At 35.0% G+C, this 13,492-nt stretch overlaps 1 protein-coding gene across 3 annotated transcripts in view; it reads left to right on the top strand.

The window, feature by feature from the left end:
* Nucleotides 1-13,492, top strand: part of MEGF10 (multiple EGF like domains 10) — a 92,164-nt gene that overhangs the window by 26,928 nt on the left and 51,744 nt on the right. For all 3 annotated transcript variants that reach the window (XM_070736310.1, XM_070736309.1, XM_070736308.1), the window contains exons 5-7: nucleotides 10,467-10,713; nucleotides 12,071-12,191; nucleotides 12,973-13,109. In XM_070736310.1, coding sequence (XP_070592411.1) covers nucleotides 10,467-10,713; nucleotides 12,071-12,191; nucleotides 12,973-13,109 — 505 coding nt within the window. The remainder of the gene's footprint in view (nucleotides 1-10,466; nucleotides 10,714-12,070; nucleotides 12,192-12,972; nucleotides 13,110-13,492) is intronic.

Raw genomic sequence — 13,492 nt, 5'->3', positions numbered from 1 at the left:
TTTCCCCTTCAGATTCTTGGGTGGTTTTTTTGTACAGCATGTTGTTTTCTTCCCCTGTCTTCTATTTTTACTCTTCTTTGGAACTTTTTGCATTCATGCTTTTAGGATCTTCTTTTTAAAGAACTTCCAACAGCTATCTTCCTTCCCTCTCTGAAGGAGAAAAAACCCTTGGAATTTCCTGAAAGGACTACGCTTGGCAGGCTTTATATTCCAACATATGTTGGGGTAATTAAAATCTGCTATTACTGTACTTCATGCCTTTTTCACAGATCTGGCTCTGAACCTATTTTGAACAATGGAAATGATTGTAAAATCATGAATAAAAATACCATGGTATGTTTAGAAAGTGAAATGAATGAACTGGGCTATACATGCTTATCACCTAAATTAGTAGTCTTCATTTGCCAAGTTTCTCTGTTGCATATGATGTTACTTTTGAATGGAACTGTCTGAGATCAGTTTGTGGCAGCCATCCACCATAGTACCAAAATTACAGTAAAGTACACAACTTTTGCTTGTGTGTTTGATAATATAATGTGGTGGATCAATGTATGTATTGTCCCCAGTATTAAGCTTCGTGATGCTGCATTTTTTTTTCTTCCTATCACTAATATATCTGAAGAAGGTTTTATCCCCCTTCTTTACAGATTTGGCAATTTCTTCCTCTTTTGAGGCTTTAGCAGCATATATTATCTGTTTCGCCTCCTTCTGTCTCATTTTCTACACCTCTATGTCAGCTGTACTTCCAGACTCTTTATACCTCCTATAGGCAGACTTTTTTTTCATTGACTATAGCCCTTACATCATTGATGGGCACTCGCTCCTGCAGTTTTATCCCTTACCTTTAATTCATTATTTAAATATTCCCCCATTGCATTAAAATTTGTTTTTCTGAAATCCAATACTTTGGTTGCAGTATAGGATTGCTCACAGTTTTTACATCAAACCACAAACATAGGTGGTCACTGCAACCTAACTTTTCCCCCACCTTAACCTCTGAAACCCAATTCCCATTTGTAAAAACTAAATCTAGAATATTCTCCCTTCTAGTTGGTGTCTTAACCAGCTGTGCCAGAGCTGCTCCTGTAAGGGCCTCTACTATATTCTTACTTTTGCATGTAAGGGCACTAGGGATATTCCAGTCAATGTCAGGCATGTTGAAATCACCCATAACCACAATATCTCCCTTTACTGCCATTTGGGTAATTTCATCCACCATCTTGTTGTCATAATCCTCAGGTTGCCCTGGAGGCCTATAGATCACCCCAATTCTAATGACAGAACCCTCTTTAGTTTGCATGCAAACCCAGAGAGTCTCCAGTTCTTTACATGTATTTTGAATTAGTGTTGCTTTTAGACTTTCCTTAATATAAATGGCTACTCCACCTCCCCTTCTCTCTACTCTGTCCTTCCTATACAATGTATATCCTGGTATGGATATTTCCCATTCATTGGAGTCCTTAAACCATGTCTCTGTTATGGCAACCAGATCCAAATTACCTCTAGATATTGTTGTGGCTAGCTCTGGCCCAGCTCCTGACCCAAGCAATGTGGAGGTGGAGGTGGGGGAGACATCCACATGCCGCAGGCCTGTTTTGCTGCCAGTAGAATCTGTCTCCTCTGACCAAGGAAGCGTGAGTGACAAGGAAGAGGGGAGTTTAGCAGACAGCCCAGGAGGAGATCAATCATCTGTATCATCCCTGGATTCTGAACAAGAATTAATGACACATCCACGCATGCGTAGAGTTATGCATAGGAGACAACAACTGAAGGATTATTACAAGAGAAAATGAGGCCACCTGTGGTTGGGTGGGGCTGCTGTAGTTAGTGCTACAGATAAAAGTGCAGCCTGGTGTGTTAGCCTCATGGCAGTTTATCTGATTCATTGTTTCATCAAGATCGTGGTTTTTTGCTGTTCAGGATTGTGTGTGTGTACTCTCTGGACTTTAGAATTGGACTCAATTTCCCAGTTATTGGGTGAGCAATTGGATTGCATTTCACCTGTGCCTTGTGTGTACCAGAAAATCCTTTTGACATTTAAAAAGGGAGTTGTTTCTGTTTATAAAAACTTTTGGGTTTTCCTTTTATCGTGTGGTGTGTGTCTTCCTGGACTAATTACCCTGTAATTACGGGTGGTTGAAAAATGCTGGCAGAACAGATATTATGGTCATTAACTCACAGAGCTTGTTGCTCAAGTCTTCTTCATTCTATGACTGGACCACGCCCCCATTGTTATATCAGCCCCCTCTAGTGGTTCCTCAGGTTCACTCAGGTCACTTTCTCCCTTACTCTCACTCTCTGACTCAACTGGTAACTCCCCTGGCCCAGGTTATCCAGAGGAGCCTGGCTCATCCTCCTCAGAATCTGACATGACCTGAGGTGGATAAGGAGCACTCACAACACTAGATATTAATAAATTGAGTTAGACCAGGCTTATATATTTTCAGTAAGTACATCACTTTGTTTACTACTCAGACATAAGAAACAAGAAAAAAATGAAGTTACTTTACTGTAAAGGCAGCAGTAAAGTGGCAAAAGACATGAAAAGACAAGGAAAATCTTCCAAAAGGTCTCTGTATTTAGAAGGAGTTCTAAATCTTGAATTGGAATGCAAAAGAATACCAATAGACAGATAGTAACATTCAAAGAACTTCAAAGATAGAAAAAGTGAAATATTGTATTATAGGGGTGTCAATATCCAAAATCCTAATCTTCATCATTAGGTCCTGTGCAAAGCATATTGGTCAGCAAGCATTTTCCAGCACTTTCAATCATTTCCAGCATATTTAGCATCATTTGAAGGCTCATTAATAAGATCTTCCTTAAGTGTTTGGCATCAACTTTGTCACCAAATCTATATCAGAAAATTTACCCAATGAAAATGGAGATAGATTACCATATTGTTCACTGATTTAAAGTGGTAGGGAGACTTCAGAAGAGACTTCATGAACAAACAGAGACACTCGGAATTGAATTAACAAAACTAGGAAAAATGACTAACTAAAATAACTAGGAATGACGATAAAGATGGTGTGGTTGATATTACACTTATTAAATAAGGTGACTTACATTAACTGGCACCCCATTTAGGCAGAAGAGTAGGAGCATTGGCATTTATATAAGCAAGCCATAATCAGGGGGGGTGGGGGGGTAGAAGTAACCTGTCTTCAGTGAGTTTGTATATTTCCAAAGGGATGCTGAAAGGATACAGGGAAGTAGGAAATGAAGCTGCTATCTGCACATAGAAGAGGTTTTAAACATGGCAAGCCAACCAGGATTAGATTTTATTTCACTATTAAAAGACATCATTGATGTCAATAATACAGTTCCATACTCATGGTATGTGAATCACAGCAGATAACAATAACATCCAAAAGTCACCACAAAATGCAGCTCAGTGGTTAACCACACTCACATTTGTTTTTTCTAACTTTGTTGTCGTCATGATTCTCTTCCCACACAATATTTCCTGTTTTCGGTTCATGATTAAACAATCTTGCTGTCTTCCTAAATGTTCTTTAGTATCGCATGTTACAATTTATTTTGGAATATTGTGAAAAAAATAAAAAATACAGTTTAATTTTTTTTATAATATACATGAGTAATGCTTCTTCATTGTTTTGTCTTCATGGTTCAAAAATAAATTAGAATAATGAATATGTTAAATGGGAAAAAACCCACCCTACAATGTAATAAAATAAAGTAGGAAAAGTGGATCCTAGAGGAAACTAGATATGAAAGGAATTATACATACAACAATGTGAATATATATTGCTTGAATATGTATGAAACATAAATTAAGATCTATTTCTTGTAACTAAAATAGCAACAATGATTGAAGTATCTAACAACACTGAGTGATAGCCTCATGAAAAATTGTTTCTGTAGTCAAGATTTTAAATGCAGTTTCTATGTAATAGTTTAAAAAGTTAACACATATGACCATATGATCCCAGTTATTGTTTTTGAGTTTAACCAGGGTTATCTCAGGCTGTGTTAGTCATCCTTTTCCCACAGAAATTAATAGCTCAAGTTAGTCAGGCCATGTTTAACTTGCATGTATTTCAAAGACTTACTCTGGAACCAGCCCAATAACTGAATGAAAGTCACAATGAGCTTTGTAATAGAGTAGGGATTTGAAGTCAGGTCACTCAATTTAAAGGAACACTAGGCATGTTGTTTTCAAGTTATTTAATCACTCCTGTTTCTTTGTGACTTACTGGATTGTGTATCAATAACTGCTTCTTTGAATTCCTGTAAACTCTCATGCCTGTGAAATCAGTAATAGTATCTATCCACATTGTCTTTGACATCTTTTCATTGCCTTCAATTTTTCCAGGCATCGGGATCTTTTCCGAGAATTCTTACTTTTGAGTTATACGCTCAACAGTTGTAAGCTTTAGCTTCATTATTAGTAAATTCAGAGAGCAATCTGTTTTACTTCATAAAACATTTGTCCTAGTCAGATTTGAAGCACTCTTAACAATTTTTTTCAGCACCTCATTTCAAAGGCCTCAAATTTGTCTTTGTCCAGCTTTTCAGATGGTACAGCTTTCAAAGCCATATGTTCCTATTGAGAAAGCCATCAGCTTTGTTAACAGTGTCTGATGTTGCTGCATTCAGGCATAAAATGCTACTATTTGCTTGGTATATAGTCTGGACTGCAAAATGAAAAGAACACTCTAAAGAAAAAAATAGAATTGTGAGTACATAAACTCATATTCTGAATAATTTCTAAAACATCTGAAATAATCAATTACAAATAATAAGTTGGTGGAAAATCATTTGGTAGATCAAAATGTATAGCTTTGGTTAGTTATTTTGTTTAAATTGTTCTTTGCAACCATCGGTTATTCTATGATTATTTTTATGCTGTTTTGTAGAAGAAAATAGAACTGTTTGCAATTCTGTTATAATCAGCAGGAATATTCTTGGATTCAAATATAACAAATATTCTTACAATGAATGTTCTTCCATCAATGAAAGTTTTGTTTTCTATTTTTCAAAAAATATTTAAAAAAGAGAAGTATAGGTGGAATAAAAAATCTAGAATAATCATTCCATAGATTAGTGATGATTTATTTACTATTAACTCAAAAATATATTTTCAAACCATTAGAAATCTATGTAAATTTATACTGAAGTATAAAGTTTCTTTTTCAGTTTGCAAATTTATGAAAGCATTTTACAAAAAATAGATCTTAAGCAGCTTAATATGTGTTGAAATTTAATTATTAATGTAGAAATTATCTAATTTTAAACTTTAATGTATCACTCCCAATAATAATTCTGATATTTCAATTATGTTTATACCTTTAAATATTTGTTCCTCAAACTTCTTTTGTAAAAACAATTGCATTTACCATTGAAACATTTATACTATACTTGCTGTTGATAGTGAATACATATTTTGAGAACCCTATGATTTTAATTTTATTTATTTAATGTATATTATAACCCCCAGTGTGAGTTTTTCACAAGATATGGGTAAATGTTCGCTGTTACATATTTTTATGAATTTCTCAATATGTATTATAGAATTCTAAAATAGTAGTTATCTGAAATGAAATGAACTTTCAAGAAAAATGTGAATTATGAGGTTTTCGTGGTATTTCTATTATTGATCATACAGTCACAAAGAGAGATAATTAAGGGCAAAACCCACTACAATTTGTATGTTAGCATTTTTAAAAAAACAAAGATAAGTGAATATGTGATTTTAACAGAAATTCTAACTGTGTAGTTAAGCTCCTCCCCCTTCAATCATATCTGATTCTTGGAGACCATCTGAACAAGTCTCTAAGGTTTTCTTAGAAATGATTTACGTTTGTCTCTTTTCTAGAGCTGAAAGAAAGTGACTGACCCAAGGTTACCCAGCTGGCTTTGTGGCTAACACAGATTAGAATTCGCAATATCTAGTCTCATTTATTTATTTATTTATTTATTTATTAGATTTGTATGCCGCCCCTCTCCGTAGACTCGGGGCGTCTCACAGAAATAATAAACAATATATAACAAATCTAATAATTTAAAAGAAACACTAAAAGCCCCATTATTAAAAGCAAACATACACACAAGCATACCATACATAAACTGTATAGGCCCGGGGGAGATGTTTCAATTCCCCCATGCCTGACAGCAGAGGTGGGTTTTAAGGAGTTTACGAAAGGCGAGGAGGGTGGGGGCAGTTCTAATCTCTGGGGGGAGCTGGTTCCAGAGGGTTGGGGCTGCCACAGAGAAGGCTCTTCCCCTGGGTCCCGCGAAATGGCATTGTTTAGTTGACGGGACCCGGAGAAGGCCAGCTCTGTGGGACCTAATCGGTTGCTGGGATGCGTGCGGCAGAAGGCGGTCCCGGAGATATTCTGGCCCAATGCCATGAAAGGCTTTATAGATCATAACCAACACTTTGAATTGTGACCGGAAACTGATCGGCAACCAATGCAGACTGCGGAGTGTTGGTGTAACATGGGCATACCTAGGGAAGCCCATGATTGCTCTCGCAACTGCATTCTGCATGATCTGAAGTTTCTGAACACTTTTCAAAGGTAGCCCCATGTAGAGAGCATTACAGTAGTTGAACCTCGAGGTGATGAGGGCATGAGTGACTGTGAGCAGTGAGTCCCGGTCCAGATAGGGCCGCAACTGGTGCACCAGGCGAACCTGGGCAAACGCCCCCCTCACCACAGCCTTAATCACTATACCAAACTGATTATAGATAATCTGTATAAATAATTATGATATATGAGGATAAATTAACAATCTGTTCTTCCCAATTAACATCCAATTATTGAACATTGTCATCTTATTTATTTTTTTCAGTCATGTGATCTAAACTCTAATTTCTAGCTAGAACACTGATTTTCTGACACAAAGACGTCAGAAAAAAATCGTGGAAAATTGCATCATCAGTGGGTTCATACTGGTGCAGCATTCTGGGCCACAGAAGTCTCCTCGTGAGATTTTGCTTCCTGTGCATGTGCAGAAGCAAAATCTCACTTGGATGTTCGTGCACATACAATTTTCTCTACCGGTCTGATGGTGTCTACTGTACCGGTAGGAACCCACTACTACTTTTTTTTTTACTGCTACTTTATTATTTATTTGTTTTTTTTCAAATATAACATACAAAAAAGAAAAAACATACATAAAAACATACACATACAACATTTGGGAAATGAAAGTTTCCCCACTTTTTAGGTGTTTGATCAGAGAATTTTACTTCTTTCACATAGTATTAATTTTTCAATTCTTTTATTCGACGTGTTGCTTTGCGTAGATTTTTATTTATTTCTTTGTTGCTCTTTTCTTTAGCCAATCGTAAAATTTTGCCCATATTTTATAGTAACCTGATTCTTCTTTTCCCTCTAAACTTTTAGATAACCTGTCCATCTCCACACAGTCTAGTATTTTTTTAATTATTATATTTTCTTCCGGTAGTTTGTCTATTTTCCATTGTTGGGCATATACTATCCTGGCAGCTGTTAGTATGTGTATAACTAGATTTCTTACCTCTTTTTCTATTTTTTTTATTAAAAATACCCAATAAATATAATTCTGGTTTTTTTTCAATTTCTTCATTTACTATTTCTTTTAACCAATTTGTTATTTCATTCCAGAAATTTTTTGCCTGTATGCACGTCCACCATTGATGGTAGAATGTGCCTCTTTCTTTTTTGCACTTCCAGCATAATGGAGAGGTTTTTGGGAACATTTTGGTAGTCTTTCTGGCGATAGGTGCCACCTGTAAAACATTTTTAATTGGTTTTCCTTGAATGCAGTTGATTGCATTCAAGGAACCAACTACTACTATATATGCACGATAAAAATTTAGCAATAAACTACTGGAATGGTAAAGAAGCATAGCAATCAGTAAATAGTAACAAAAAATTTACATGTTGTGTTGAGTTGAGGATTTTTCACTCCTAGATTCAACAATGTTTTATTGTGTATTACAAATCACATCATCATTAGACAATTGTGTCCAAGACAAAGCTGTCATATCTAAGTAATGTATAAGATACATTAATGGGGGGGGGGAATCTTTGTTAAGAACCCACCATTGTTATTTGTGCAATCTGAAGAATCTAGCTTTACGCTAGAGTAATGATTGGTCTGAGGAGATGCCATGAGTTGTTTTTGTCTCCTCTAAGGTCTAAAAAATGGTCTGTTTTGCCTCAGGAGAAAGCTATAGGAATAACAGTCACTAAAGTAGTCCAGTGACAATTATTAGCAAGGATATTGCCATTTTATTTTCAGTTCAGCGTGAAAATGAAAGCAGATGCTGTAAAGCATATGTATAGTGAATGCCTAGTGAACTTCATATGATCTTTTTAGAGGTTATTTACAGTTTTATCATTTAAAAAAAATCTTCCATAACATTTTCTCTGTGAAACCTGGAAAAGAATGTGTTTTCAAGGATTTATCTTCTTATACTTTATAATTGGCAGCTCCTGAGCCCTTTTTCAAGGTCTACATATAACGGATGTGCATAATTGGTACTGTTTGGATTGCTAATTCATAGTAATATAACTATGTTTTATTTTAAAAAAAAATATTGTTGTCTTAGATTCTGCATTTTCTATAAGCACTGGAGGCATAATTTCTATTATCACTCCATTCATGGAGATAGCTTAGAAAGACATTAGCACCCTTGAAAATGTCCAAAGATACTTCACCAGAAGAGCCCTTCACTCCTCCACTCGAAATAGAATACCCTATGAGACTACACTTTCAATCCTGGGCCTAGAAAGTTTAGAATTAAGATGCCTTAAACATGATCTAAGTATTGCCCACAAGATCATATGCTGCAACGTCCTGTCTGTCGGCGACTACTTCAGCTTCAACCACAGCAACACAAGAGCACAAAACAGATTTAAACTTAATATTAACTGCTCCAAACTTGACTGTAAAAAATATGACTTCAGTAACCGAGTTGTCAAAGCGTGGAACTCATTACCGGACTCCATAGTGTCATCCGCAAACCCCCAACACTTTACCCTTAGATTATCTACGGTTGACCTATCCAGATTCCTAAGAGGTCAGTAAGGGGCGAGTACAAGTGCACTAGAGTGCCTTCCGTCCCCTGTCCTATTGCTCTCCTATATCTCCTATACCTTTCTTCTATTCCTATATCTCTTCTTCTATTCTTTCATTTATATGTTCTATTACTATATCTTCTTTTCTATTCTTTCATAGATATATTTTACTATGAGTATCTCCTCTATAACCTTCATCATGTATTTTACTGTGTATATAGATATATACCCACTAAAACCCTCATTGTGTATTGGACAAAATAAGTAAGTAAGTAAGTAAGTAAGTAAGTAAGTAAGTAAGTAAGTAAATACATAAATAAATAAATAAAATGATTGACTCAAATTTTCAGAGAGGAACCGAGGCATTGCTGATCCACATCAGATAGCAAAAATGAAAAAAATAAAAATAAAAATCCATAAAGAAAGTCCGGAAGGAAACAGATTTCAAGCTGTGCCTTCATGTTTCTTATTGTGTTTGTTTACAATGATCTTTTAACATTTCTCATCATATGTTTTGTTGTAATATAACTGGTAAGACTGTTTTTGATTTTTAAAATATAATTCATAATTCTATAAATATAATATATAAACACATCATGTGTAATAATATAATTTTATCCAGGCAAATTATATTTAATGCCGTAATACAGCATTATAAGGATAAATGCAGTATAATGATATGTTTTCTCTCATTTAATTTTAAGATGAAAATTGTGCAATTCACTTTGAGTATCTCCTCTATAACCTTCATCATGTATTTTACTGTGTATATAGATATATACCCACTAAAACCCTCATTGTGTATTGGACAAAATAAATTAAGTAAGTAAGTAAGTAAGTAAGTAAGTAAGTAAGTAAGTAAGTAAGTAAGTAAGTAAGTAAGTAAGTAAGTAAACAAACAAACAAACAAACAAACAAATAAATAAATAAATAAATAAATAAATAAAATGATTAACTCAAATTTTCAGAGAGGAACCGAGGCATTGCTGATCCACATCAGATAGCAAAAATGAAAAAAAATAAAAATAAAAATCCATAAAGAAAGTCCGGAGGGAAACAAATTTCAAGATGTGCCTTCATGTTTCTTATTGTGTTTGTTTACAATGATCTTTTAACATTTCTCATCATATGTTTTGTTGTAATATAACTGGTTAGACTGTTTTTGATTTTTAAAATATAATTTATAATTCTATAAATATAATATATAAATACATCATGTGTAATAATATAATTTTATCCAGGCAAATTATATTTAATGCCGTAATACAGCATTATAAGGATAAATGCAGTATAATGATATGTTTTCTCTCATTTAATTTTAAGATGAAAATTGAGCAATTCACTTTGCCACAGCATCATAATTAAGTAAATAGCAGGGAGAATATGTTGACAAGGCAGCCCCTATAATCTTGCTTTCTGTTTTCTGTGCAGCATGTGATAGTTACCATTGGGGACCTCACTGCAGTAGTCGCTGCCAGTGCAAAAATGGAGCTTTGTGTAATCCCATTACTGGAGCCTGCCACTGCACTGCAGGATTCAAGGGATGGCGCTGCGAGGAACACTGTGACCAAGACACATATGGAAATGATTGCCACCAAAAATGCCAGTGTCAGCATGGAGCCACCTGTGACCACATCACTGGAGAATGCAGATGTCCCCCTGGATATACTGGAGCTTTGTATGTGACTGCTTATGTTGGTTGTGAATATTAGTGACTTTTACAATTATACAAGGAAGATTGCAATATCGCCCTAATGCTACGATTATTATTATTATTATTATTATTATTATTATTATTATTATTATTATTATTATTATTTTATTTGCACTCTGCAAATAGTTCTATTGGGATTTCAAATGGTCACTCAGTTCAAAATTCAATACAGTTTTCCCTCGATTTTCGTGGGGGATGCGTTCTGAGACCACCCGCGAAAGTTGAATTTCCGCGAAGTAGAGATGCGGAAGTAAATACAACATTTTTGCCCATGAAGAGTATCACAAGCCATCTCTTAACACTTTAAACCCCTAAATTACCATTTCCCATTCCCTTAACAACCATTTACTCACCATTATTACTGGAACTCATATTGAATAAGACACTTAGTGATCCTGATATTTATAAACGTAATTATTTATTAACAATAATTATTTTTTGTTATTTATTTACAAAAATTATTAGTTTGGCAATGACGTATGACATCATCGGGTGGGAAAAACCGTGGTATAGAAAAAAACCCTGCGAAGTATTTTTTTAATTAATATTTTTTGAAAAACCGTGGTATAGGCTATTCGCGAAGTTCGGACCAGATATCTTCAAGTTGCCAAGGTTGGGAAACACTGTTCTAGATCATAAACCAGAATACAGAGAAAGCAGCATTTTTGCCCAAAGCAATCCAGAGAATGAACATTTCAACAACTCATCTGAATACAACATTCTGTAAAGGCAAAAACAATTGATCATTTTTTTAAAAAAGGAATAGTTAATTATGAATAGAGAAAGCAGGGCCATAAGCTACTTTAGTGCATAACTTATTTTAACTTTGTATAATAGATATATTTGATTGCTCAAGGCATAAGCTCATTATTTGCCATGAATTATAAACAATATAAGAATATTGACTTGGTAAATGTGCACCACACATAGCAACAATATACAGTCTCTAGTTTAAGCCTAATATTTTGCCACAAAATAGAGCAGGATTCAGGAGACAATTTGGAAAATATTTAATAAAAAATAGAGAAAGGATATTTTTGAACAGCAAATACACAGAAACTTTTAACATTACAGCTTCTTTACCTGAATTAGAAATTCCTGTAAAGTAGAAAAATATTTTTCCTGTTTTTAAATTGATAAATTTGCATTTATAAGAAATACTTAAATAAAGAAATTATTTATATACTTTCCCCCTAGTTTTACAGATTAACAGCCCTAACCCTATTAGAAACATCTCACCATTCCTCTTATAAATAAGAGAAACACTAAATTAAAAAACCTTCTCTTTATGAATGTGGCTGTGTGTTTGTCTTATTTTTAGCTGTGAGGATCTTTGCCCACCTGACAAACATGGGCCACAGTGTGAAGAAAGATGCCCATGCCAGAATGGAGGAGTTTGTCATCATGTAACGGGAGAATGTGCCTGCCCTCCTGGATGGATGGTAAGCTATAATTCTATAAAATTTCATCGCTTTTCACTCTGAAATTTCATGGGTATGTGTTAGGACAGGGGTGTCCAACTCAATTTCATTGAGGGCTGCATCAGGGTTGTGTTTGACCTCAGGGGCCAGGATGAGCATGGCCAGCTCAATGTCACTCGTGTGTGGGGTGCCTGTGGAGGCCTGATATATCTATCAGCAAAAATGGACTCCCGAGCTCCATTTAAGACTGCAATGGCTTCCTCTGCTAGCGAAAACAAAGTTCGGGAGAACTACTTGCAGCCCTCATGACCGCCATTTTCAGCTGCGACGGCTTCTTGCAACCCTCTGCCAGCTCCATTTTTTCTGGCAGAAGCACCGTGGGGTGATCCTTTGCTATTTCTAGGGTGGACCTGCAGGCCAGATCTAAGCACCCCTGGGCCAGATCCAGCCCCTGGCCCTTGAGTTTGACACACATGTTTTAAGAGTTTTAGTATTAGATTAAATGCCAGAAAAAACTGGAAATGATTTGTTTGAATCTATTACTGTTATGTAGGATTAAAATCTTGGATTATCTTACTTTTTCAGCTTAAACATCCCAACAAATTAGCAATCTAACACTCATGAGAAAACATATAGCATATAGTATTACAAAACTAAATTATTATTTTTTTAAAATTATTATTATTATTATTATTATTATTATTATTATTATTATTATTATTATTATTATTGGCATTTTTATATTTCATGCAATCTCATATTGCAGCCCCATGAATAAATGTGAAGTTCTGTTTTCAAACAGGGCACAGTCTGTGGTCAGCCTTGCCCAGAAGGACGTTATGGAAATAATTGTTCCCAAGAATGTCAGTGCCACAATGGAGGAACATGTGATTTAGCCACTGGTCAATGTCATTGCAGTTCAGGCTATACAGGAGAACGGTAAGAAGGCAATTCTTCAGAACACTCAGTCATCATGATTGTGGAAAAGAGGAAAGTTGAATGGATTTACAATATTATGCAAACCTGACTACTGTTCCAGTCAAAACTAAGCAAACACCAAGCTGGTACAATTTTACTTTTAAAAACTAATTGAAATTCAATTACTGTATACTATACAGCTAAGTGATTTTCTTTAGCTGTGTTTTCACTTATCATATTTTTAAAAACTATTTGCATTTTTTACACACACACACACACACAACGTTCTGAATAGTTTGGTCACTTCATTGCAATTTATAATATGAAAAAATTAATAAGCTCTGCCCCATTTCATTTTTTTACATTTATTCCTATTTTATTGTGACTGGTTTATGTGATGACAT

Source organism: Erythrolamprus reginae, chromosome 2, assembly GCF_031021105.1.
Source record: "Erythrolamprus reginae isolate rEryReg1 chromosome 2, rEryReg1.hap1, whole genome shotgun sequence".
Taxonomy (NCBI): Eukaryota; Metazoa; Chordata; class Lepidosauria; order Squamata; family Dipsadidae; genus Erythrolamprus; species Erythrolamprus reginae.
This window is presented reverse-complemented; position numbering and strand designations above follow the sequence as displayed.